The 25,839-nt window shown below is 61.1% G+C and overlaps 3 protein-coding genes across 3 annotated transcripts; 1 reads left to right on the forward strand and 2 right to left on the reverse strand.

Moving 5' to 3' along the window:
- Positions 1–143: 143 nt before the first annotated feature.
- Positions 144–10,404, reverse strand: FTSJ1 (FtsJ RNA 2'-O-methyltransferase 1). The gene is made up of 11 exons (XM_084612679.1): positions 10,203–10,404; positions 5,525–5,667; positions 5,048–5,117; positions 4,585–4,690; positions 4,406–4,484; positions 4,223–4,275; positions 3,842–3,895; positions 3,151–3,253; positions 2,137–2,220; positions 1,475–1,578; positions 144–519 (listed from the first exon to the last, which is right to left on the reverse strand). The coding sequence occupies exons 2-11, from the start codon at positions 5,643–5,645 to the stop codon at positions 286–288; spliced, it is 1,008 nt and encodes a 335-aa protein (XP_084468805.1). The 5' UTR covers positions 5,646–5,667; positions 10,203–10,404; the 3' UTR covers positions 144–285.
- Positions 10,405–12,952: 2,548 nt separating this feature from the next.
- On the reverse strand, positions 12,953–15,044 carry LOC311511989 (uncharacterized protein; the record flags this gene model as incomplete). Its single annotated transcript, XM_084612962.1, has 4 exons — positions 14,858–15,044; positions 14,533–14,640; positions 13,845–14,048; positions 12,953–13,209 (listed from the first exon to the last, which is right to left on the reverse strand). The coding sequence occupies exons 1-4, from the start codon at positions 14,952–14,954 to the stop codon at positions 12,953–12,955; spliced, it is 666 nt and encodes a 221-aa protein (XP_084469088.1). The 5' UTR covers positions 14,955–15,044.
- A 5,481-nt stretch (positions 15,045–20,525) lies between these two features.
- PCSK1N (proprotein convertase subtilisin/kexin type 1 inhibitor) lies at positions 20,526–24,178 on the forward strand. Its single transcript, XM_084612812.1, has 3 exons — positions 20,526–20,665; positions 22,572–23,101; positions 23,428–24,178. Exons 1-3 carry the CDS (start codon positions 20,606–20,608, stop codon positions 23,681–23,683), a joined length of 846 nt encoding a protein of 281 aa, XP_084468938.1. The 5' UTR covers positions 20,526–20,605; the 3' UTR covers positions 23,684–24,178.
- The last annotated feature ends 1,661 nt before the right edge of the window (positions 24,179–25,839 follow it).

Genomic DNA, 25,839 nt, shown 5'->3' on the forward strand with positions numbered 1-25,839 from the left:
AGGGGCTAAGGCAACAACGGGTGGGCTGCTGACTGAGGGAAGAAGCTACCGCCGTTAACCAGCAGAACTCCCTGCTCCATGATATCCCTGAAGGGGAAGATTGCCAAGGTGATGCAGGGCTCGGGTTGAAAGGCATCCACTGGTGACCTCTCCGTGAGTCTTTATTAAAATAGAAGCAGGGGCGGGGAGAGTCCCCTGCAAAGACCGGACATTACGGGTTAAATTCAAATGCTCTTTTCACGGATGCGGAGCAGGGCTCAGCCCTGGCAGGGACGGACACACACACTATGGTGACACAGACAGAGACGCCAGGACATTTTCAACAGCTGCCTCCGGGGGGCAGGCCTGAGGTTCTGACGCTGACCCATATGAGGGGGCGGGGCCAGGCTCCTCCAACCGGGACGGCCCAGGCTCCCTAGCCAATCGGTTGTTCCTCTTCAAGAAGCAGGCTTCCTGGTAGGGGGGACGGATGGGGGGCTGGGTGGGGGGCACATAGCTGTATTCCTTCCCTGGGGCCAGCTGCAGAGGGGGGAGAGAGAGACGGGTGTACAGGGGGTGCCAGCATGCCTGCCTGCCTCCCCCGCTGCCGGGATCCCCCCCCAACCCGTGAGTCCACACCCCGCCCGCCTCCCCCGCTGCCGGGATCCCCCCCAAACCCCCAGCCTGCGAGTCCCCGCCCCGCTGCCGGGATCCCACCCCCCAGCCTGCGAGTCCCCGCCCCGCCCGCCTCCCCCGCTGCCGGGATCCCCCCCAAACCCCCAGCCTGTGAGTCCCTGCCCCACCCGCCTCCCCCGCTGCCGGGATCCCCCCCAAACCCCCAGCCTGCGAGTCCCCGCCCCGCCCGCCTCCCCCGCTGCCGGGATCCCCCCCAAACCCCCAGCCTGCGAGTCCCCGCCCCGCTGCCGGGATCCCACCCCCCAGCCTGCGAGTCCCCGCCCCGCCCGCCTCCCCCGCTGCCGGGATCCCCCCCAAACCCCCAGCCTGTGAGTCCCTGCCCCACCCGCCTCCCCCGCTGCCGGGATCCCCCCCAAACCCCCAGCCTGCGAGTCCCCGCCCCGCCCGCCTCCCCCGCTGCCGGGATCCCCCCCAAACCCCCAGCCTGCGAGTCCCCGCCCCGCTGCCGGGATCCCACCCCCCAGCCTGCGAGTCCCCGCCCCGCCCGCCTCCCCCGCTGCCGGGATCCCCCCCAAACCCCCAGCCTGTGAGTCCCTGCCCCACCCGCCTCCCCCGCTGCCGGGATCCCCCCCAAACCCCCAGCCTGCGAGTCCCCGCCCCGCCCGCCTCCCCCGCTGCCGGGATCCTCCCCAAACCCCCAGCCTGCGAGTCCCCGCCCCGCCCGCTGCCGGGATCCCCCCCAAACCCCCAGCCTGCGAGTCCCCGCCCCGCTGCCGGGATCCCACCCCCCAGCCTGCGAGTCCCCGCCCCGCCAGCCTCCCCCGCTGCCGGGATCCCGCCCCGATCCCTGCAGTCCCACCTGGAGGGGATACGTCCGGTCCGAGTCGTAGGAGCTCAGATCCCCACAGGCCAAGAACGGGACAATGACTCTGTTGGGACCTTCCAGCTGGTTAAAATCCACATCTGGAAAGGCACAGACATAAACAAGAGCCGACTGAGGACGAGCACCCCCTGCTGAGCCCTGCGCCCTGTGGCATGGTGCCCCCCAGCACCCAGCCTGAAAGGGGAAAGTACCCCCTGCCGAGCCCCCCACCCCACGGTGCCCGCTACAGCCCAGTCCTGCTCCCCATGGCACAGTGCCCCCCCAGCGCCCAGACCTGCCTGTCAGGGGAAAGCACCCCCTGCCGAGCCCCCCATGGCACAGTGCCCCCCAGCGCCCAGACCTGCCTGCCAGGGGAAAGCACCCCCTGCCGAGCCCCCCATGGCACAGTGCCCCCCAGTGCCCAGACCTGCCTGCCAGGGGAAAGTACCCCCTGCCGAGCCCCCCACCCCATGGTGCCTGCTACAGCCCAGTCCTGCTCCCCATGGCACAGTGCCCCCCCAGCGCCCAGACCTGCCTGCCAGGGGAAAGCACCCCCTGCCGAGCCCCCCATGGCACAGTGCCCCCCAGTGCCCAGCCCTGCCTGCCAGGGGAAAGCACCCCTTACTGAGCCCCCCACTCTCTGAAGCACAGCTCCTTACCGTAGCAATGGTCCAGCAGGGGGTTGGACATATTGGGCACGTAGCCCTCGGGCGGGCAGTACCCCCGGCAGACAACAAAGGCCTCTGGAGGCGGGAGAGACGTGGTTAGGGGTGTGCAGCGAGTCGGGGCGCCCGTCCAATTTATGAAGAGCGGGCGCGAGCCTCGCCTGGAGTCGAAGCCTTCCCTGGCAGCAAACCCCGGGCAGCAGGCACTGCCCGCTGAGCTGGGTTCCCAGCCCTTCGCCAAGAAGCGGGTGGCAAAGGTCGTCGATTTTAAACACCCGCCACTGAGAGGGAATCTCTCTGGAGACCAACAGAGCACCGAGCCAAGGTGCAGCTTTGCCATGGGGTAGATACCCCTGGCAAGGGCCTGGGGGGCACCTGGCGAGGCTGGCAAAGGGGGTGCCCGACAGGAGACTAGACGGAACAGATTTGGGCATCTCAGGGCTCAAGTTGATGGGACCTAATGTAGCCGGGGGAGGCACATTCCCAGAATGTGATATCTGTTTGCTTGGCCCCGCAGCGCCCAGCCCTGCCTGCCAGGGGAGAGTGCCCCCGGCTGAGCCCCCTGCCCCGCAGCACAGCATCCCCCCTCCAGTCCCCCACCCCACGGTGCCCGCTACTGCCCAGCCCTGACTGCCAAGGGAGAGCGCCCCCTGCTGATCACCCATGTGTGGGGCTCCATGCAGAGCGTGTCTGTGTCTAACGTGCTTTACACTTCCCATGGGAGATGAGGCACCACCAGAGCGCTCTCACCTTTGGACACGGAGCATACAAACCTCGGGGAGCGCGTGGGGTTGGCACGAGCCCAGGCGCTGGGCAGCGCTGCTGGCTCCGAGGAGGGGGCGCTGGATAAACTGGGTGTGCCCCCCAACATCAAAAAGATGCCTGCCCCCGGAGGCTTAGCCCACCCGGGGACAGAGCAGTTGGGTCCTTGCAGGGGACAGCCCGGCCACCCGGATACCCTCCCAACCCCTGGATCTGCCCCACTGGCACACCCAGTTCTGCCCTCACCGATGCTGGAGTTTCGGCTGCTCCGGGGTTTGGCGCAGGTGACGTCAGGAAAGAAGATGCGGAGCTGGGAGTAGAGAAGCGTCACGTCCTTCCCCCGGAAGATCTAGGGCAAGGTGGGAACACGGTGACAGGCCAGCAGGGGGCAGTGCAGCAACGATCCCAATGGTGTCCCCAGCGCCCGGCCCTGACTGCCAGGGGAGAGCGCCCCACGCCCCATGCCCCGCAGCACGGCACCTCCCGGCCCCTGGCCCTGACCGCCAGGGGAGAGCGCCCCACGCCCAGCTCCCCGCAGCACGGCACCTTCCTGCCCCAGCCCTGACCGCCAGGGGAGAGCGCCCCACGCCCAGCTCCCCGCAGCACGGCACCTCCCGGCTCCCGGCCCTGACCGCCAGGGGAGAGCGCCCCACGCCCAGCTCCCTGCAGCACGGCACCTCCCGGCACCCGGCCCTGACTGCCACGGGTGAGCGCCCCACGCCCCGCACCCCATCAGCATGTTGCCCCCTGGCATCACACCCCTATTCCCTCAGTTACAACTCCAATCGTCCAGAGACATGGCCACAGCTAGAGGGCACTGTTCCCCAGCCGCCCTGTCCCAGAGGTGGCTGCATCTCAGCACCAGGTGAGTCACTCCCTTGCGGCTGTTACCCCTTCAGCTAGGACCCCGGGGCTTCTTAGAGGGCCTAATATTTACCTTGGCCACAAAGGTGCCTCCTTTATTCAGGACGTGGGTCGTGATGTTCAGAGCCTGGAATGAGAAGGAGAAAAGGAAATTATCAGCGAATGCCAAAATCCTTAATAAAACAGGGACAGCTCTCTCGGCACTGAGATGCAGCCACCTCTGGGGTGGGGAAATTGGGGAACAGCCACACATAACGCCGCACAGGTACGGCTCGCCCGGCGCTCCGATGCAGCCACCTCTGGGGTGGGGAAGCTGGGGAACAGCTATTTGGGACAGGTAGCGATTGAAACTGCAGGGGGGGATTGGGGAACGGAATCACCTGACGGGGGCGCTGTGCCGAGGGGAGCAGGGCTTGGCAGGGGGTGCTCCTTTGCAGCCGGGCAGGGTACTCACCGCTAGCAGCAGCTGCGCTTGGATGTATTCGTCGATATCATGAAGGCCGGTCACTGCAAGCCAGGAGGGGAGAGGGGGCTCAGTGGGGCCCAGTCCTACCCCACGCGGTGCCCGCCATGGGGCGCCAGCGAGGAGCCCCCTGCCCCCCTCCCACCTGGAGCCAGGCAGGCTGCTCCCACTCACCGTCGGGGGCCCCGTCACAGACCACCAGGTCGGCCGGCTGCCCTTCGAAGTGCTGGATGATCTCCTGGGCCGTGGAGACCTGGCAGGGGACAGACGGGCCAGGTTACGGTTCAGGACAGACGGACTCGGATCGGAGGAGGCGGGGGGGGGGGGTGGGCTGGCGTGGCCCCCCCACGTACCTTGGTGATGTCCCCCTGGATCTGGACCACCCCCGGGAGCGGAGCCATGGCCTGGAGATCGACTGCGACAATCTTCACAGAGTCAGAGCCCTCCCCAGCACCGCCCCTGGGGGACAGGCAGGGGTGAGAGACAGCCAGGGGGTGGCTTCCCCTTCCCACCTGCTGCTACACCCCAGTCCCACCCACGCCCCCACTCCCATCCCACCCCGCCCTCCCCCTCCCACCTCACCCCGCCTAGATCACCGCACTCCCTCCTGCCCCATTTCCCCACACCCTGTCCCACCCCCTTCTACTCCATTGCCGCCCCTCCTATCCCCCCACACCACTGTGACCCTCCCAATCCCGCCTTCACCCTTCCAATCACCCAGTCCCACCCCGTCCCATTCCCCCATATTGCCCCCTGCTAGCCTGCCCCCCCCATCCTACCTCCACCTCCAACCCCCACCCCCCCCTTCCCACTCACTTCAGTTTCCTGCTCAGAACCTGGCTCCAGCTGCCTGGGGCAGCACAGAGATCGACCGCCCGGCGCACCCCTGCAGGGAGAGAATGAGAGCGGGGGGACTGGGAGCCAGGACACCTGGGTTCTCCCCTCAGCTCTGGAAGGGCAGTGGGGTCAGGTGGTTAGAGCTGGGGGAGGGGGCTGGGAGCCAGGACTCTCTCCCAGCTCTGAGACTGGAGTGGGGTCAGGTGGTTAGAGCAGGGGGGCTTGGAGACAGGACTCCTGGGTTCTCTCCCAGCTCTGAGAAGGGAGTGGGATCTAGTGGTTAGAGCAGGGGAGCTGGAAAGCCAGGACGCCTGAGTTCTCCCAAGGGATTGGGCAGCACAACGGGACCTCAGTCTCCACCAGGCTTTGTGCAGCACATGGCTAATAATACACCTAACAGAAGGGGCTGCAGCAAGTCGGGGCAGGGCCGGAGGCTGGGGCCGGTTCCCGGTTTACCCTCAAACAGCTGGAACTCCTCGTCCAGCTGCAGGAGTTTGAAGGCACTGCGGGCCCGCCAGCCCTCCTCCTTCGCCAGGCGGTAGTAGATGTCCCGCTTGTCCTTCGACGAGCGCCCCATTTCGGCTCTGACGCCCCCGGGCCTGGAGGGCAAAGGATGAGGGCCAGTTATCCACCCTTCCCGGCTCGCCACCGGGGTTGTTCGCTTTTTAACGAGAAGACTTTTGTGTTGCTAAGGCGGAATTAGCTGAGACACGTTATTACAGGCCCTACAATAATAGGTCTGATGGCACTGGAGCCAAATTAATGAGGGATCTATTACTGTCGGTCCTGCATTAACAGATATATGGACAAAGGTTCTAAACGAACACCGATACATTACTGTAGGCCCTACACTAACAGGTGTAATGGCCCTCGACCTAAATTAACACGGATATATTATCGGAGGCCCTTTCAAAGTAGTTTTAATGGCCCAGGGCTCAAGTTTTTGTATCTGAAGTTGGGAATATTGACTCTGTATCTGTATTTCAATTATGCTACTTTGGGTGACGCCCCCTGCTAACGCTTCAGGTACAAGAACGGAAAAGCCAGACAGGGCGGATGGCCCATCAGCGAGGACAAGGGTCTGTGAAAAGCTTGGCCTTCCTGTGGACCCTCCGTACTGCCCCTGCCTCAGGGACACTGTGATCCTACAGAGTCAGGCAGGCTTGTCACCTAATATTAAAACATTACCTGGGACTTCTTGTAACTTTCCACCGGAAGGGGCGGGGGGTCAGACTAGGAAAACAAAGGGCTCCTGCCTCATGCAAATCCTATTTCAGGGTGGGGAGTGAGGTAATCCTGGTCGTCATTCTCCCCTGCTACCCCACCCAAGATGACTACAGGGGGAGAGAACTGGGCCCAGGCTGGAAGGGCATCTGGCCCAGGAAGAAGATTATTAGAACCACATTTCGGGTGAGAACTCACATGTAACCAGTTTCTGTAGCGTATTAAGCTTCGTTTGCGTGCTCTATTTTCTTCGTAATCTGCCTTGTTCTGTCTGTTACCTCCTTAACTACTTAAAATACACCTGTTATAGTGAATATGTTGATTTCTGGTTTATAATACAACCCAGTCTATGTGATTTCTAACTGGGGGGGCGAGAAATTGTGCATACTCTCTTCCACCTTGAGGGAAGAGGCGAATAGAATACATCTTTGGGTCTGCACTCCAAGGGAGGTGCACATCTGAGTGCTGGAGCATGTCCCTCAAGATGAGTCTTCCCAGAGCTGATCTGCAGCTGGGTGTGGCCCTGCCTGTGTGGGTGTGAGAGGAGGTTTAGTAAGACTGGCTAAAGGAGGCCCATGCTGGCAGAACAGGCAGACTCAGGGGTGTCACAGCACACCAGGTGACATCCCAGGGAGGTCCAACCCGTCACGGAACCAATCCCCAAGGAGAAGTATTTCTAAGCAAGAAAAAACCTGGCTGAAGTTTTGACTAGTTGAAAAAGGGAAACTGAGGTAGGCTGCTTGTAGCGTGATCCTAAGGCATCTACATTAATAGGTACAGTGGCAATGGACCAAATTTAATGTGGATATGTTTCTGTAGGACCTACAATAAATGGGAGGCTTGGCAGAAATAGGTTTCTTAGTATAATTAAATGGATAATGTCGACATTTATTTTTAAGTGCTTTTTTCTGGTTTCATCCATTTAAATATTCACGGGTTGACAAAATAATGGGCTTCACGCATCTTTATTTTTATCAATTTAGATTTTTGCAGTTGCAGGAAATTATGGGCTGGGTGAGACAATTGCTTAATGACGGGAGATGCCAAGATTCCAGAAGTTAAAGCTTTATACTCGTTACAAGTTGTCAACACCACAGGTTAAAATATACAAATGCCAGCAGCATTATCACCAGTCTGTTTGCAGAGTTAGTGAGCAACTCGTTTGCAATAAGTTTATTAACATACTTCTGGCCCATGTATATTTTGTCGAAATCAGGGAGGAGCAATTCTTCCTCGGCTATTCAGCATATACAGTCAGTATCCTCAATCAGGTCTCAAGCAGGATTTCTCTTACCTTGCCTAGCTGGGAATTTAGACTCTTATCGCTAGAAATATTCTTCCGTCGATGTGGGCAGTGAACATTGACTGACAAAAATCAAAACCCTGCGATCCTAAATAACAGGCATACTGACAAAGAAGCCAGGTTGATGTGGATCTGTTATAGTAGTCCCTACCCTAAATGATTTATTGATACAAGCCTCAAATTAAGTCGTCCTCCTTATCTAATCAAACAGACTCTGCTGTACGAATCCTCTCCCTCCAAAGTGCTCTGTTCCATTTCATATCTTCTATAACCCTACTTCTTCTTGGGTTGGCCTCTCTGTCTTTTTACATCACTCTTGACCTTCTGGACTCTCTCACCCACATAACTGTCCGGCCCGCACTTTTGTGACCAAACAATCTGGGCCTTTTTTTTCCTTTATAGGGGTTACTTTGAGTATGTCTGTGACATATTCATCCCTCGCATGGTCCTTCTTGTTCTCACCACTCATCCCCCTCAGTGTGTGCGTTTCTGCAGAACAGATCATTTCCTCACGTTTCTTCTTTGCATTAAGAGAGGATGGAGCACGATTTTCGACACTTGCCCTTTTAATTTTCTCAGTATCTTCCTGATACATACCGCGCCACTTCTCTCCATCTTCAGCCAGGTATTTATTGTTCCAGGTTTAATTGTGTCCTCTATTTCCTCATTTTCCCGGATTCTAGAACTCACGATACTTGAAACTTAACATTTTCGGTACTGCCCACCCATCTAGCATCAAGGCTATTCTTGAGTGTTCACGCTATTGAAATCACAGGCTTATTTTGAGCCCATGATTCTCCAATACGTCTCTCCAATTATCCAGATCCTCTTCTAGAGTATCTTTAGGCTTGGAAGGAATAGAGTTTTCTTTAAATAGTAAATCTTAGTAAACGTCGATTTTAGCAGACGCCCACCAACAGACAAAAAAATATTTCCATCGATAATAAGCAAAATTTACAGACAGGCAAAGTAAGAAAAATGCTGTTTGAGAATGTAGTAGAGACTGTCCTTAAATAATTGTAAATTTATTGTACAACCCAGGCCACGAAACTTCCCCAAAATAATTCCTAGAGTCGATATTTTAGAAAAACATCCAATCTTGATTGGAAAAATTGCTAGTGATGGAGAATGCACCATGACCCTTAGTACACTGTTCCCATGATTAATTCCGCTCATTAAAAATTGACACCTTATTTCCAGGCTTAATTTGTCCAGCTTCAGCTTCTAGCCACTGGAGTTGTTCCTTGTGAGGGCATTCAGGATGAAATTGAACAAGAAAGGGCTTCAGTGCTTTTTGAAGTGGGAGGGCTCTCCTGGGCTTTCTTCATTTGTTCAAAACCCCGTTCCATGGATCTGTTATGGGACTATCATCAGGGCAACTGCCTACCAGTTTCATCTTTCATGAACCTCCCTTTCTATATATATTTGGTGCTTCTCTCCTGTCCTTCTGCCAGGCTATACGCTTCTTTTTCCCCTTCCTGTGTTCCAAGTCGTGCATAAAGATCCTCAACGTCCTTTGCTTTTGCTTTTACAACTACATTCTTCTATGCCTCCTCCTACTCTTTTGACAGAGTTTAAACTTTTCCCCATTATCTTTTAATGTACTTGTACTTCTTGTACTTGTACTTCTTGTACTTCTTGTACCCTTCTTGTACTTCCTCGCCTCACCACCAAATTTCTTTGGGAGTGAAGCCTTCCCCTTTGATTCACCCATCACTTGTCACTATAAAATCCCCAGATTTATCCTCTTCTACAGCACGTGGTGCCGACCTTACCTTCTCCACAACTGCTCCCTAAAGTCCTTTTCAGCTTTGCCCTGTAGTTTTTGCCACCTTATCTGTGCTTTGCTTTTCTCCAGACCTTTGTTCTAAGAAACATATCCAAGGCGAGGAGTCTCTGTTGACTGGTAACCCTCTCTCCAGCAATCATCTTTCAATTTCTTTCATATCTTTTATTTTCCGGATCCAAATTAAGTAGAGGCATATTATTCTAGGGCCCTGCGCTAATGAAGTATGTCAACACAGGTTCTGCATTAATGTGGATACATGATTGTCGGCCCTCCATGAATACGTAAATTGTCACTGGAGCGAAATTAATTACGTATGTGGGATTGCAGGCCCTGCGCTAGTTGGTAGATTGACCCAGAGTCCTGGTAAACGATGAGCAGGTTACTGTAGGCCCTACAATAAGTCAGTCGTGTTGTCGCAAGGTGCCGAATCCATCCCCCCCACCGGGAATAAACCAAACGTTACTGTAGGACCTACATAAATAGCCACCTATTATTGCAGCCCTCAAATGAATACACATATATTATTGTAGGGCCTACAATAATACATCACTGGTAACCTCCTTCAGCAAACACCCCCACCCAACCTGGTATGTTCTTGTAGGACCCGCCTTCATGGCTATCGCCTCTGCGCATGCGCCCTGAGGCCCAACGTTCGGGCGTTGCACAAGGTGAAGCCACAGCGCATGCGCAGTACGGGCACGTGCCTGCAGCCGTTGGAACGTGCGTCCCCCCCGTCCCCGCTGAGCGCATGCGCACGAGCACCCGCCGGCACAGCGGCGGCGCAGGCGCACAACCTCCCTTGCCCGACAACTGCTTACCGCGCCGCACGCGACCGACCCCGCGGAGAGACGGCGCCGAACCGGAAGTGGTTATTTCCCAAGCCGGAAGCGGAAGCTAGGGCGGCGGCGGCGCTGGGGGGGATGGAGTCGGGCGGGGAGGGCAGCCTTCGGGGCTGGGCTGAACTGGACAACAGAGCTGGGCTGACGGCGGCGGGATTTCCTCAGTGCGCCTGCGCAGAGACCGGCTCGCTCTCGCTGCGCCTGCGCAGGAGGCCTAGCCCCCGTGAGGTTTTCCCCTATTGCGCAGGCGCAAAAAAGAGGCTTATAGGAGCGCATGCGCAGTGTAGGACAGCAGCGAGGGACTGCCTCTCTGCAGCACTGCATCGTGGGAATTGTAGTCTCCGTGGGTCATGTGATCTGGGACCCTGTAGCAGCAGTGCATGCTGGGATAGAGACCGTAGTGTTTCGGGGACCCCACCCAGCAAGAGCAATGCATGCTAGGATGTGTAGTTCCCTGCGGGGGGGGGGGGGGGGAAAATCAGGAGCAGTGCATGCTGGGATTTATAAAAAGAAAAGGAGGACTTGTCGCACCTTAGAGACGAACCAATTTATTTGAGCATGAGCTTTCGTGAGCTACAGCTCACTTCATCCGATGCATACTGTGGAGCCTGCTGCAGTTTCCACGATATGCATCTGAGGAAGTGAGCTGTAGCTCACGAAAGCTTATGCTCTAATAAATTGGTTAGTCTCTAAGGTGCCACAAGTCCTCCTTTTCTTTTTGCGAATACAGACTAACACGGCTGCTACTCTGAAAACTGTGGAAAGTGTAGAAGATCTTTTTATATACACACAAAGCATGAAAAAAATACCTCCTCCCACCCCACTCTCCTGCTGGTAATAGCTTATCTAAAGTGATCATCACGTTGGGCCATTTCCAGCACAAATCCAGGTTTTCTCACCCTCCGCCCCCCCCACACAAACTCACTCTCCTGCTGGCAATAGCTCATCCAAACTGACCACTCTCCTTACAATGTGCATGATAATCAAGGTGGGCCATTTCCAGCATAAATCCAAGTTTAACCAGAACGTCGGGGGGAGGGGGTAGAAAAAAACAAGGGGAAATAGGCTACCTTGCATAATGACTTAGCCACTCCCAGTCTCTATTTAAGCCTAAATTAATAGTATCCAATTTGCAAATGAATTCCAATTCAGCAGTTTCTCGCTGGAGTCTGGATTTGAAGTTTTTTTGTTGTAAGATAGCGACCTTCATGTCTGTGATTGCGTGACCAGAGAGATTGAAGTGTTCTCCGACTGGTTTATGAATGTTATAATTCTTGACATCTGATTTGTGCCCATTTATTCTTTTACGTAGAGACTGTCCAGTTTGACCAATGTACATGGCAGAGGGGCATTGCTGGCACATGATGGCATAGATCACATTGGTGGATGTGCAGGGGGGGTGAGAAAACCTGGATTTGTGCTGGAAATGGCCCACCTTGATGATCACTTTAGATAAGCTATTACCAGCAGGAGAGTGGGGTGGGAGGAGGTATTGTTTCATGGTCTCTGTGTATATAATGTCTTCTGCAGTTTCCACGATATGCATCTGATGAAGTGAGCTGTAGCTCACGAAAGCTCATGCTCAAATAAATTGGTTAGTCTCTAAGGTGCCACAAGTACTCCTTTTCTTTTTGCGAATACAGACTAACACGGCTGCTACTCTGAAACCTGCTGGGATTTATGGTTCTCTGGGGAGGATCAGGTGCAGTGCATGCTGGGATTTGCAGTTCCTTGGGGAGGCAATGGCAGAATTTCTAGCTGGGGGGGCAATCAGGAGCAGTGCATGCTGGGAGTTCTAGCCCAACACCCCTCTCCCCCCCCAAAAAAATGAGGTCAGCTTAAAAGAGCTCATTCATGCGATTTATTTAAAAGCAAACGAACGTGGGGGGGCTCCCCCTTTGCCTGCTGCTTTTTGAGGCCGGGGGGGGCGGCTTCGGGGGCCACAGTGTCCTCCCGTCTCTGTGGGGGTGAGAAGGGGATCCCAGCAGAGTCTCCAGTTCTCCCGAGGGAACCCAGCCCCCATCATCCTTCATCCTGGGAGACATGGCACCCACCTTTAGCCAGCTCATAAGTGAGGTGGGGCAGGGGAGCCCACGGCTGGGCTAGCAGGGGCTGCGGGTCGGGAGTGAGGGGCACCGGCAGAGCTGGGGACAGCACCCACAGAGTTAATACCCCTCCCCCTTGTGACAGCCGAGTCCATTTGATGATGTCACAGCAGGGGAGGAGGAGCTCTGGCAGCCACACCCACGCATTCAGTGACATCACCGCCTCGAGGCGTGGCTTGGTGCACCTGATGCCACAGGGAATGAGGCCTGGCTTGCTGCAGGCCCTGCCGGGCTATTTGATGCTGTCCCTCTGCCCCGACACCTGGGCAGACCCTTTGATGACATCACAGTAGATAGGGTGTGGCTTATTCCACTCGGTGACATCACCACCAATGGGGGCGTGGCGTACCACCTCTGGTGAGGCCCCAGTGAGTTGGGTGGGGCTTGTTGCATTGGGAGGACCTCCCAGGTGAGCAGCCAATAGGCTTTGTCCCATTGAATGACATAAGTGGAAGTGTGGCTTGGGCCACTGGGTGACATCACCCTCCATGGGGGCGTGGCTCGGCCCATCCGATGACATCACCCCATAGAGAGCCAGGATTCGGACCAGACAGGAACAGGGTGGGATCGTGAGGAGCTGGGGGCCCTTACCGAGTAGGGGGGGGCTCAGCCCCTGCCCCTGGGTCAGACGGGGAAGCAGATGGAGCAGCACTCCAGACAGATTTCCAGGCAGTCGGCAGGGTCGCAGCAGTCCTGGAGGAGCCCGCACCCCCCTCCGCAGGGGCAGCCACCTCCCCCGCAGCCCTGCCCCGGGGGGTCCCCCCCAGCACAGCACCCCCCCGCCAGGCACAGCGCCCCGCAGTCCAGGCCGTCCAGCACCAGGGAGCACAGCGCCAGGAACTCGCAGAACAGACAGGCCAGGGCACAGTGAGCGCAGCGGTCTGGGGGAGAGAAAGAGGGAGCAGAGGGTTAGCTAAGCTGATGAGAGAACCCAAGAGTCTGGGATCCCAGGCCACCGCAACACCCCACTCCCCTCCCAGAGCCGGGGAGAGAACCCAGGAATCCTGGCTCCCAGTCCCCCTGCTCTAGCCACCAGAACCAATTCCCCTCCCAGAGTCGGGGAGAGAACCCAGGAGTCCTGGCTCCCAGTCCCCCCGCTCTAGCCACCAGAACCAATTCCCCTCCCAGAGCCGGGGAGAGAACCCAGGAGTCCTGGCTCCCAGTCCCCCCGCTCTAGCCACCAGAACCAACTCCCCTCCCAGAGTCAGGGAGAGAACCCAGGAGTCCTGGCTCCCAGCCCAGCCCCCTTGCTGGGGCTGTTTGCTTTTCTATCTGGGCGGAGATGGCCATAATAATTATTGAGTTAACAAGTTCCCAGGGGTACCCCGGGCGGATGCTGAATCGATGCCCAACTCTGGGTGAAACTGGCAACCAGAACCCAACCCTGGGTTCCCCTCCGCCCCCCATCTCTGCCAGTGCCCCTCACTCCCACCCCACAGCTCCTGCCACCCCAGCCCAGGGCTCCCGCCAGCTCTGCCGGTGCCCCTCACCCCCACCAGCCCAGCCCCTCACTCACCATCCCCAGCCACCTCCTGGATGTGCGAGGCGGTGGATTTACAGCTCTGGCGGCTGCAGACAGATGCGGTGGAGCCCAGACGCTGCTTCCCCAGCTGGGCCGGAGCCACCGGAGGCTGCGGGTGCGCGGGGAGCGGAGCCTTGTCCCTCCAGCGCTCGGGGCAGCGGGTGACCGCAGGGCCCCCCGAGGGCTGGGGTGTGGAGTCTGAAAGCAGAGGGGACAGCGGAGATGGAACCCAGGAGTCCTGGCTCCCAGCCCCCCCCCCCCCCCGCTTTACCCCACCACATTGCCTCCCCTCCCAGGGCTGGGGAGAGAACCCAGGAGTCCTGGCTCCCAGGGCCGCCCCCCCCCCCCCGATCTGCCCCACCAGACTCCCACTCTTCCCAGAGCTGGGGAGAGAACCCAGGAGTCCTGGCTTCCAGCCCCGCCCCCCCGATCTGCCCCACCAGACTCCCACTCTTCCCAGAGCTGGGGAGAGAACCCAGGAGTCCTGGCTCCCAGCCCCGCCCCCCCAATCTGCCCCACCAGACCCCCACCCTTCCCAGAGCTGGGGAGAGAAACCAGGAGTCCTGGCTCCCAAGACCCCCCCCCCGATCTATCCCACCTCCTCCCAGAGCTGGAGAGAGAACCCAGGAGTCCTGGCTCCCAGCCCCCCTGCTCTAACCACTAGACCCCCCCTCCCTCATACCTCTCCCTGCTTTCTCAGTGGTCAGGGGCGGGAGAATTAGCGATGTCTCCTTGCTGGGATGAACCTCTTCCCCAGGCAGAGATCTCCGGCTGGGACAATCCACATCCCCTGGGAGCAACCAGACACTGTCAGCAGCGACCCCATCCGCTGTGCGACTCTTCCCCAGCTGCCCTGCCCCAGAGGTGGCTGCATCTCCACGCCGCACGAGCCATCCCTGTGCAGTGTTATATGTTCCCCAGCTTCCCCGCCCCAGAGGTGGCTGCATCTACGCGCCAGATGAATTCTCATTAGGAGTTCAGGAGCTGCAATGAGGCAGGGCACTTACTCTCAGACCTGGAGAATCTGTGTGGGTCTCCGGAGACTCCCTTCGCTCGTGCTTCCGCCCCACAACCGTCAGGGGGGATTGGGCTGCAGCCAGACATCAGGGCCCCGAGGGTAGGAACAGCAGGTGTAATGGTTAGAGAACTCACCCCACACAACTCTGCTGGTGCCTTTCAACCCTGACCCGCAGCCCTCTGCGCCCCCAGCCCTGTCCCCCCACCACAGTTCTGCCAGTGCCCCTCAATCCCGACCCGCGCCCCCTGCTCGCCCAGCCTTGGGACTTTCTGGGCTTTGGCTTCTGGCTGGGTGAGTGGAAAGTGGGAAGGGAGCCAGCGAATGACCGGACGCATCAGAGTGACCCCTCCCTGCAGACAAGTGGGGAGGGGGAGCTAGTTGTTAGACTGGGGGGGGGCTGTTGCTGGGAGCCCAGACTCCTGGGCTTCATTTCAGGCTCTTTGACACTGAATTACCTTAGTCCCTTCTTCAAGGCACTTTTCCACTTCGCTAGATGCCACCCTCCTCCCAGAGCCAGGGAGAGAACCCAGGAGTCCTGGCTCCCAGCCCCCCCCCCCCCGCTCTAACCACCAGACCCCACTCCCCTCCCAGAAGCAGGGAGAGAACCCAGGAGTCCTGGCTCCCAGCCCCCCCGCTCTAACCACCAGACCCCACTCCCCTCCCAGAAGCAGGGAGAGAACCCAGGAGTCCTGGCTCTCAGCCCCCCCTGCTCTAACCACCAGTCCCCACTCCCCCTCCCAGAAGCAGGGAGAGAACCCAGGAGTCCTGGCTCTCAGCCCCCTCCTGTGCTAACCACCAAACCCCACTCCCCTCCCAGAAGCAGGGAGAGAACCCAGGAGTCCTGGCTCTCAGCCCCCTCCTGTGCTAACCACCAAACCCCACTCCCCTCCTAGAGCTTGGGAAAGAACCCAGGAGTCCTGCTCTGTGTGGCTGGGGGGAGGGGGAGGTCCCAGCGCAGCAGGTACTGAGGCTGGCAGGAGATGAAAGTGGGGGCATCAGAGGTGAGGCAGCCACTGGGCCTTGGCTTCCTGATTTCTCCGCCCGGACGCCTGGGTTCAAAGCAGAGGGCAGCAGAGGTGGAAATAACAGTCCCATAAATCTGCAACGCTCGGGGGAACATAATCAGCTCTCAGGGACGGGAAGATAAACAACAGGGGTGGGCGGAGGAGGGGAAGGCAGGATGCCTGGGTTTTTATCCCTGGCTTTGTGGGGAAAGACCCCGTGTCCCATTCGTTTCTCACAAATGAGATACGCACCCACAAATCCGCACCCAGCAAAAAAGATACACATAGACACAGATGTCCTACGTACATGCAACAGCATGGACAAAACCCACACTGCGATACACACAGACAGCCTCAGGCCCCCCCCCCCAGGTCACACAACCTGCCCCGCCCCTGGGTCCACACCTTACCTCAGCGCAGGTGGGGGAGCTGGGGGCTGCTTTTCACCGCTCTGCAGCACCGTTACAGTCCCTGTCTCCGGTATGGGTCAGAAACAGCCACATCGGCCTCCTCTTATCTCATCTACCCCCTTCTATCGCCCTCGCAGCATCCCCAGACACCCCTTTGATCCCCATGCACCCTATCCATCCCGACACCGCAACCATCCATCCATCCATCCCCAGACACCCATCCTTCCATCCACCCATCCCAACACCCCATCGATCCATCCCAATACCCCATCCATCCATCCCCAGACACCCATCCATCCATCCTTCCATCCCAACACCCCATCGATCCATCCCAATACCCCACCCATCCATCCCAATACCCCACCCATCCATCCCAATACCCCACCCATCCATCCATCCATCCCCAGACACCCATCCATCCATCCTTCCATCCATCTATCCCAACACCCCATCCATCCATCCCAACACCCCACCCATCCATCCATCCATCCCCAGACACCCATCCATCCATCCTTCCATCCATCCATCCCAACACCCCATCGATCCATCCCAATACCCCATCCATCCATCCCCAGACACCCATCCATCCATCCTTCCATCCCAACACCCCATCGATCCATCCCAATACCCCACCCATCCATCCATCCATCCCCAGACACCCATCCATCCATCCTTCCATCCCAACACCCCATCCATCCATCCCAATACCCCACCCATCCATCCATCCATCCCCAGACACCCATCCATCCATCCTTCCATCCATCCATCCCAACACCCCATCCATCCATCCCAATACCCCACCCATCCATCCATCCATCCCCAGACACCCATCCATCCATCCTTCCATCCCAACACCCCATCGATCCATCCCAATACCCCACCCATCCATCCATCCATCCCCAGACACCCATCCATCCATCCTTCCATCCATCCATCCCCAGACATCCATCCTTCCATCCATCTATCCCGACACCCCATCCATCCATCCTTCCGTCCACCCATCCCAACACCCCATCCATCCATTCATCCCAACACCCCACCCATCCATCTATCCATCCATCCCCAGACATCCATCCTTCCATCCCGACACCCCATCCATCGATCCTTCCATGCATCCATCCATCCAGACACCCAATCGAAACATCACATCCATCCTTCCATCCATCCCCAGACACCCATCCATCCATCCTTCCATGCACCCATCCCAACACACCATCGATCAATCCATTCATCCCAACACCCCACCCATCCATCCCCAGACATCCATCTTTCCATTCATCTATCCTGACACCCCATCCATCGATCCTTCCATGCATCCATCCAGACATCCAATCCAACCATCCCATCCATCTCCAAACCCCATCCATCTTTCCATCCCAGCACCCCATCCATCCATCCATCCATCCATACAACCCAACACTCCTTCCTTCCATGCATCCATCCCCAGACACCCCATCCATCCCGACACCCCATCCATCCATCCTTCCATCCATCCCAACACCACATCCATCCATCCCGACACCCCATTCATCCATCCCCACACCCGTCCATCCATCCATCCTTCCATCCATCCCAACACCACATCCATTCCATCCCGACACTCCATTCATCCATCCCCACACCCATCCATCCATCCATCCTTCCATCCATCCTTCCATTCGTCCCGACACACCCCATCCATCCATCCATCCTGACACCCCATCCATGCATCCATCCATCCATCCCCATCCCCCATCCATCCTTCCATTCTTCCCGACACCCCATCCATCCCAACACCCCGTCTATCCATTCTTCCATCCATCCATCCTTCCATTCATCCCGACACACCCCATCCATCCATCCATCCATCCATCCCTCCCCAGACACCACATCTATCCATCCATCTCACACACTTGCTCTGTCCCGCTTGGGTGTGACACTGAAATTCAAATCTCTCCCATCCCAGCACAATAGCTGAGAGAGACCGTGGACAGGGGGTGACAATCCAACCCTTTTCCTACTTCCCCACCATTCCCCAGTTTTGGTTCTCAGCTGCTCCACCCCAGAGGTGGCCGCATCTCAGTGCTGGGCAAGCTATCCTCGTGTGGTGTTATGTGCGGCTGTTCCCCAGCTGCCCCGCCCCAGAGGTGGCCGCATCTCAGCGCTGCCCTGGACTCTCTCAGCTCGGCAGCTGGGCCCGCTGATCGGTGGGGGCTGGGCCGGGAACCAGGAAAGGCATCAGAGAAGAAATGAGCGCTAATGGATCCTGCCATAACTAATTCATCCCCATGAGCAGACAGTGAGATGCAGCCTCCTGCAGGGCTCATCGCCCGGCTACTGGCGCGGCAGCTCCCTGTATTTACAGCTCTCAAAATGCCCGCCAGTGATGGGGGGGGTGGGGGGGTCGGGTTGGAGGCTTGCCAAATGCAACAGGGGTCTGCAGGTCGGGAGTGAGGGGCACCGGCAGGGCTGCGGGGGGGCCAGGGCAGGGCTGGCAGGGGGCTGCAGCTCGGGAGTGAGGGATACCAGCAGAGCAGGGGGCAGGACTGCGGGGGGCAGAGGCTGCGGATCGGGAGTGAGGGGCACCGGCAGGGCTGCGTGGGGGCCCAGGGCAGGGCTGGCAGGGGGCTGCAGATCAGGAGTGAGGGGCACCGGCAGAACAGGGGGGCAGGGCTGTGGGGGGCAGGGGCTACGGTCCAGAGTCGGGCACCGGCAGGGCTGGGGGGAGCCCAGGGCTGGGCTGGCAGGCGGCTGCAGCTCGGGAGTGAGGGGCAGGGCTGCGGGGGGGGGCAGGGCAGGGCTGTGGGGGGCAGGGGCTGTGGGTCGGGAGTGAGGCGCACCGGCAGGGCTGGGGGGAGCCCAGGGCTGGGCTGGCAGGCGGCTGCAGCTCGGGAGTGAGGGGCAGGGCTGCGGGGGGGGGGGCAGGGGCTGTGGGTCGGGAGTGAGGGGCACCGGCAGACCTGGGGGGAGCCCAGGGCTGTGGGGGGCAGGGGCTATGGGTCTGGAGTGAGGGGCACCGGCAGGGCTGCGTGGGGGCCCAGGGCAGGGCTGGCAGGGGGCTGCAGATCAGGAGTGAGGGGCACCGGCAGAGCAGGGGGGCAGGGCTGTGGGGGGCAGGGGCTACGGTCCAGAGTCGGGCACCGGCAGGGCTGGGGGGAGCCCAGGGCTGGGCTGGCAGGCGGCTGCAGCTCGGGAGTGAGGGGCAGGGCTGCGGGGGGGGGCAGGGCAGGGCTGTGGGGGGCAGGGGCTGTGGGTCGGGAGTGAGGGGCACCGGCAGGGCTGGGGGGAGCCCAGGGCTGGGCTGGCAGGCGGCTGCAGCTCGGGAGTGAGGGGCAGGGCTGCGGGGGGGGGGGCAGGGGCTGTGGGTCGGGAGTGAGGGGCACCGGCAGACCTGGGGGGAGCCCAGGGCTGTGGGGGGCAGGGGCTATGGGTCTGGAGTGAGGGGCACCGGCAGGGCTGCGTGGGGGCCCAGGGCAGGGCTGGCAGGGGGCTGCAGATCAGGAGTGAGGGGCACCGGCAGAGCAGGGGGGCAGGGCTGTGGGGGGCAGGGGCTACGGTCCAGAGTCGGGCACCGGCAGGGCTGGGGGGAGCCCAGGGCTGGGCTGGCAGGCGGCTGCAGCTCGGGAGTGAGGGGCAGGGCTGCGGGGGGGGGCAGGGCAGGGCTGTGGGGGGCAGGGGCTGTGGGTCGGGAGTGAGGGGCACCGGCAGGGCTGGGGGGAGCCCAGGGCTGGGCTGGCAGGCGGCTGCAGCTCGGGAGTGAGGGGCAGGGCTGCGGGGGGGGGGGGCAGGGCAGGGCTGTGGGGGGCAGGGGCTGTGGGTCGGGAGTGAGGGGCACAGGCAGGGCTGGGGGGGTGAGTGAGTTCCAGGCCACCTTGGGTCTTTCCCATCATGTACTTTCTCCCCCCCCCATAAATGAGTAATTGTGTCTCCATGGCAATGGATGCTGCGGGAAGCAGAAATTAATTAGCAGGGAGGCACCAAGATGCCCCCCCAGCCCTGCAGGTGCCCCGCACTGCCGACCCGCAGCTCCTGCAGAGGGGAGGATCCCGAGGGATGCTGGGGGGCTGGGGGGGGACTGGATGCAGGGGGGAGGATCCCGAGGGATGCTGGGGGGCTGGGGGGGGACTGGATGCAGGGGGGAGGATCCCGAGGGATGCTGGGGGGCTGGGGGGGGCTGGATGCAGGGGGGAGGATCCCGAGGGATGCTGGGGGGGGCTGGATGCAGGGGGGAGGATCCGGGGAGGGCGGGGCTTGGGGCGGGGCAGGTTTCGCTGCAGCGGCAGCTTCCTGCGCCGGTCGGTGTCTCCGGCTCCCGGCGGTTCGGTCCCGTCCGGTCCCTGCGCGATGGCTACGAGCCTGATGCTGGCGACCCTGCTCTGCGCGGTGGGCCCCGCCGCCGGGAAGGTAGGGAGGGGACCTGGGCCCCCCGAGTCCTGCGCCCCATCTCTCCCCATCGCCCCCCGGCGCCCCATCTATCCCCCTGCGCCCCCCTGTTCCCCATCGCCCCCCAGCACCCCCATCTCTCCCCATGGGACCCCCGGCACCCCCATCTTCTCCGTCGCCTCCGCCTCTCCATGTCTCCCCATAGCCCCCTGCGCCCCCATCTCTCCCCATCGCACTCCCGGCAGCCCCATCTTTTCCATCGCCTCCCCCGGCGCCCCCATCTTCTCCATCGCCTCCCCCGGCGCCCCATCTCTCGCCATAGCCCCATGCTCACCCTTCTCCCCCCCTGCGCCCCGTCTCTCCCCATCTTCCCCCTGCGCCCTCTCTTCTCCTTCCCCTCCCTGCACCCCTCGTCTTCTCTCCTTTTATCCCCCTCCGCGAACCCCTCGTCCCCTTCCCCCCCCCACTCCTTATTATGGTCTCCCGGGGTCGGGGATGTACCCGGAGCCAGGGGAGTCGGGGGGGCTGATGGTCCCATCTCCGGGGCTCCGAAGCCCAGACCGCGCCCCCCCCCACAGCGCACGAGATCGGAGGGGGGGCTGTGAGTTCCCCCCTCAGTGGAGACGGTAGCGTTGGGGCGGATCGAGGGGGGTGCTGGGGGGATCGAGTTGGGGGTGGGGTGTATAAACGGAGTGGGCAGTGTTTGGGGGTGGGCGGTGTCGCTGGATGGGGGGTGTTTGGGGCGTGGGGGTCTCAGGGGATGGGTGGTGTTTGGGAGGGTGGTGGTCTAGGAGGATGGGGTGTTTGAGGAGGATGGGGGTCTGGAGGATGGGGAGTTGAGGGTGGTTGGGGGTTTAAGAGGGTGTTAGAGGGGGTGAAGGTCTATGGGGATGGGGTGCTTGAGGGGGATGGGGGTCTGGAAGATGGAGGTGTTTGAGGGGGATGGGGAGTGTTTGCAGGGGGGGCGTCTAGGGGGATGGGGGTGTTTGGGGTGTGGGGGTCTTGGAGGATGTGGGGTGTTTGGGGGGGTGGTCTAGGGGGATGGACTGTTTGGGGAGATGTGAAGTCTGGGGGATGGGCGTGTTTGGGGGTCTAGGGGGATGGGGTGTTTGGGGGAATGGGAAGTCTGGGGGATGGGGGGTGTTTGGGGGGTCTAGGGGGATGGGGTGTTTGAGGGGATGGGGGGTCTGGAGGTTGGGGGGTGTTTGGGGGTCTAGGAGGATGGGGTGTTTGGGGGAATGGGAAGTCTGGGGGATGGGGGGTGTTTGGGGCGTCTAGGGGGATGGAGTGTTTGAGGGGATGGGGGGTCTGGAGGATGGGGGGTGTTTGGGGGTCTAGGGGGACGGGGTGTTTGAGGAGGGGGGGTCTGGAGGATGGAGAGGGATGGGGGGTTCTGTGTCACTGTCGCACTCCGCCCCAGAAGCAGCCGCATTTGAGCTGTGCACCGGGAGGGGGGAGGAAGTGGGGGGGAGAGAGAAAGAACGAGAAGGGGCCCTGCTGGCCACAGACAACGCACAGTCTGTGATGCCTGGGGGCCGGGGCTGGCAGCGCCCCCCACAACCCCTCCTCATCTCCCCCAGAGCCAGCTGCCAACCCTCCCTCCCCGCCCCCCCAGCACTCCTGGTGACTCAGCCTGCGGATCCCGGCTGCCACAGACACAAGGGCGGGGGGATCACTACAGAGATGCCCCTCCCCCACCATCTCCCAGACCTGCCCCCCCATTTGCTGAACCCCCCCCCCATTAGCTGGAAAAAGTGGGGAGCTGTCCTGTGCTGAAAAGAGCAGGACTCCCAGCTCCGGGAGGGCATTGGGGTCTGGTGGTTAGAGCGGGCCGGGGGAGGGGGATCCAGGACTCCTGGGTTCGCTGGGAATCTTGGGTACCGTCCATTCACCTCTCCGCCTCTTTCTCTCTGTGTTTTCCCCACAGGCTCTTCCTGCCGGCCCCAGGGGGGCACTGCCCCACGACTCGGCCGGGGGCCCCCGACGTTTCCGACGGGACCTGCGGGGGGCTCCCTATGAGGGGGAGATGGGGCTGGCCAACGAGATCTACTACCCCCGGCTGGGGCCGCTGGCCCAGGACGAGCTGCTGGCCCAGGCGTTGGAGAGGCTGGGGGCACCCCCTGCGGGCCGGTGGCGGGAGGATGAGCCGGGGGGCACCCCGTGGCTCCAGGAGGTGCCCGCCGGTGGCCGCTGGAGGCAGGACGGGGCCCAGGCCGCCCTGGCTCTCCAGCGCCTCCTCCAGGAATCGGTCCCCCTGGCCTCCCTCCTGCAGCTGTGGGACCAGGCCAGGGGGGCCCCGTACCCCGATTACGATGAGACCGGGGCGGGCGCCCCGCCCAGGACCCGGCCCCCGGCCCCACCCCAGCTGAGCCGCTACCGGACGGACGGGGCCTACGAGAGCCACCAGGACGAGCCGGGGGATGAGGAGCCTGGGGAGATGGATGCGGAGATGCTGAGGTGCCTGGAGAAGGGCTGGGCCCCGGGCCCCATGCCCTGCCCCCCTGAGCCGGCCAGTCCCAGGGTCAGATGGGAGCCAGCGCCCCCTAGAAGGAAAAGGCGATGGGCCTCAGCCAGGGTCCGGGATTCAGGACGCCTGGGTTCTATCCCTGGCTCTAGGAGGGGCGTGGGGTCTAGTGGTTAGAGCAGGGGAGGCTGGGAGTCAGGACTCCTGGGTTCTCTCCCTGTCTCTGGGAGGGGAGCAGGGTCTAGTGGATCAGAGTGGGGGGCGGGGGCTGGGATCCCAGACGCCTGGGTTCTAGCCCCGTTTTTCCTCTGGCTCGCAGGTACCTGGTGGGCCGGATCCTCGCGGGGGGCGGCGAGACGAGACCCCCCCGCCACCCCAGACGCCTGCGCCGGGGGCTGGAGGAAGAACCCCCCACCCTGCTGCGTGTGAAGCGGCTCGGGGATGATGGGGAGGGGCCTGAGGCGGGGGCACCCCAGCTGCAGCGGGCCAAGAGGACGGAGGAGGAGGAGGAGGCTGGTGGGGGGCGGAGAGGGGTGTATGGGGGGGAACCTCTGCTGCGGTATCTGCCTGAGTAATGGGGACCCTCTCCCAGGGCCCAGTGAGCGCTAATGCGGCGGGGGGGGGCTTATGTCCCCCCCCCCGCCCGTCTCTGAATGTAGCCAGCCTGTGGGTGCGGGGGAGGGGCTGCCTTGCTCCTAGCCCCCCAATCTCTGCCCCCCCAATGACCCCTCCCTCCACAGGCCAGCTTATCTCTGGGCCCCACGTCTTTCCCACACAAGCCAACTGCCCCCCCCATTGGGGTCACGGCTCGCCCCCGACACGCTTCGAGACCCCTATTCCCCCCCGGCTTTGCCCCCCAATATCCCAGCTCTGAGCCCCCTAGTGTCCCCAGGGCTCTGCCCCCCCAGCTCTGAACCTCCCCATTCACCCCCTGCCCTAGCTCTGCCCCCCCCCCACTCCCTTGGTTCCCCCAGCTTCTAGCAGTCCATTCAGTAACAGCCCTTGTCTGTCCGTCTGGTGTTGATTAATTAACTAATGAAATAAAGGCTCGTCAGGTATTTTGATGTAAAGCCCAAGTGGTGGTCTCCTTGTGTGTGCCCCTGCCCCCCGGCTAGGGGGCACTGTGCTGTGGGGAGCAGGTTGGGGGGCTGGGCAGGGGGCTCTCTCCCCTGGCAGTCAGGGCTGGGTGCTAGGGGGGCACCATGGGGCAGAGAGCAGGGTGGGGGGCTGGGCAGGGGGCGCTCTCCCTGGCAATCGGGGCCGGATGCTGGGGGGGGGGCGCCGTGCTGTGGGTCGGGGGCGGGGGGGCTTAGTGGGGGGTGCTCCGCTCTGGACAGAGCCCCGGAGGCGGGAGACTTAGGACAGAACCCCAAACGTTTTATTCCCAGGTTCGGGGCCTGCCCGAGGAAGACCAGAGGCCGAAGCCAGAGGGTCCCTGGTGGCCGCGGCTGGATGGCAAAGGGACATCTCAGGGGGAGCCCCTGGGGAGGGGGGGTCGGATCCGTCTGCCATCAGCCCCGAAGAGGGCCCAGGAAGGCGTGAGCCTGAGAGACGGAGGGAGGAGTGTGTGAGTGAAAGGGGGAGTCAGGTATTGGGGTCCCCGCTGTTCAACCAGCCCCCCTTTCTCAGCCGGGGGGGGTCAGGCATTGGGGTCCCCTCTGTTCAGCCAGCCCCCCCTTCTGAGCCGGGGAGGGTCAGGGCTGTGGGGGGAAGGGAAACCGCCTCCACCAATTGTGGCTCAGTGAGGGCCCAGCAGCCGCCTTCCCCACTCTGCCCCCCGCATCCAGCTGCATCCTCTCCTCCCATTGGCTGTTGCTAGGAGACCACCTCCCTGCTGCTCCAGAGCCCTGATGCTGGGTGGGGGGACACAGAGAGGGGCTGTGGGGAATTTGGGGCCCTGTGGGGAGCCCTGGAGGGTTTGGGGGGCTCTGTCAGGCACAGTGGGAGGTTTGGGGGCAGTGAGGGGGTTCAGGGGCCCAGTGGGGGGCCCTAACCCCCCACTGTCCCCCAAACTTCCCACCTAGCAATAAACGACCAGGGATGCCCCCCACCTCGGCAGGCAGCCAGCTGAAAGACAAAGGGGCCGAGGGGGGGTAACTTTCCGGTCTATGCTGTATTCCAGACACCAAATTAAACCGTCCTGCGTTCACACAGGCCAAGAGTCACTCCAGATTCAGGCAGCTGGGGGGGAGGCTCCCTTTGGGTGGGTGTCTCCCTCCCGGGGGGAACCCCTCACCGCTCGGGGGCACTGAGGGTTGGTCCCAGGGGGCAGAGAGGGCAAGGGACTCCCCCCAGGGAGAGTGTGAGCCGAAGGGGGGGCTGGTGCACTGAAGACCCCCACCCTCAACAGGGGCAGTGCCAGAGCCGGGTGAGAGCACCAGGCCCGTGGATCTGTGTGGCCTCATTCCCGCTCCCTCCCTCCCGTACTCCTCCGCTGGGCCCGTCTCGTTCCCTCGCTTCCGCACTCCTCCACAGGGCCTGAATCGTTCTCTCATTCCGGTACTTCTCCTCCACCGGGCCCGCCTCGTTCCCTTACTCCCACACTCCTCCTCTGCTGGGCCTGTCTCGTTCCCTCACTTCCGCACTCCTCCTCTGCCAGGCCCGTCTTGTTCACTCGCTCCCGCACTCCTCCACAGGGCCTGAATCGTTCTCTCATTCCGGTACTCCTCCTCCACCGGGCCCGCCTCGTTCCCTCACTCCTCCACCGCTGGGCCCATCTTCTTCCCTCGCT

The sequence above is a fragment of the Lepidochelys olivacea genome (genome assembly GCF_965140295.1).
Source record: "Lepidochelys olivacea isolate rLepOli2 genome assembly, chromosome: 23".
NCBI classification, from domain to species: Eukaryota; Metazoa; Chordata; order Testudines; family Cheloniidae; genus Lepidochelys; species Lepidochelys olivacea.

Excerpts from the sequence above, each read along its gene's own strand:
- FTSJ1 (XM_084612679.1), bottom strand. The coding sequence starts at position 5,645 with ATGGGGCGCTCGTCGAAGGACAAGCGGGACATCTACTACCGCCTGGCG. Across the intron at positions 3,896-4,222 it reads AAGCGCAGCTGCTGCTAGCG|GCTCTGAACATCACGACCCA; the intron begins GTGAGTACCCTG and ends TTCTCATTCCAG. Across the intron at positions 3,254-3,841 it reads GAGGCACCTTTGTGGCCAAG|ATCTTCCGGGGGAAGGACGT; the intron begins GTAAATATTAGG and ends ACCTTGCCCTAG.
- PCSK1N (XM_084612812.1), top strand. The coding sequence starts at position 20,606 with ATGGCTACGAGCCTGATGCTGGCGACCCTGCTCTGCGCGGTGGGCCCC. Across the intron at positions 20,666-22,571 it reads TGGGCCCCGCCGCCGGGAAG|GCTCTTCCTGCCGGCCCCAG; the intron begins GTAGGGAGGGGA and ends TTTTCCCCACAG. Across the intron at positions 23,102-23,427 it reads ATGGATGCGGAGATGCTGAG|GTACCTGGTGGGCCGGATCC; the intron begins GTGCCTGGAGAA and ends TCTGGCTCGCAG.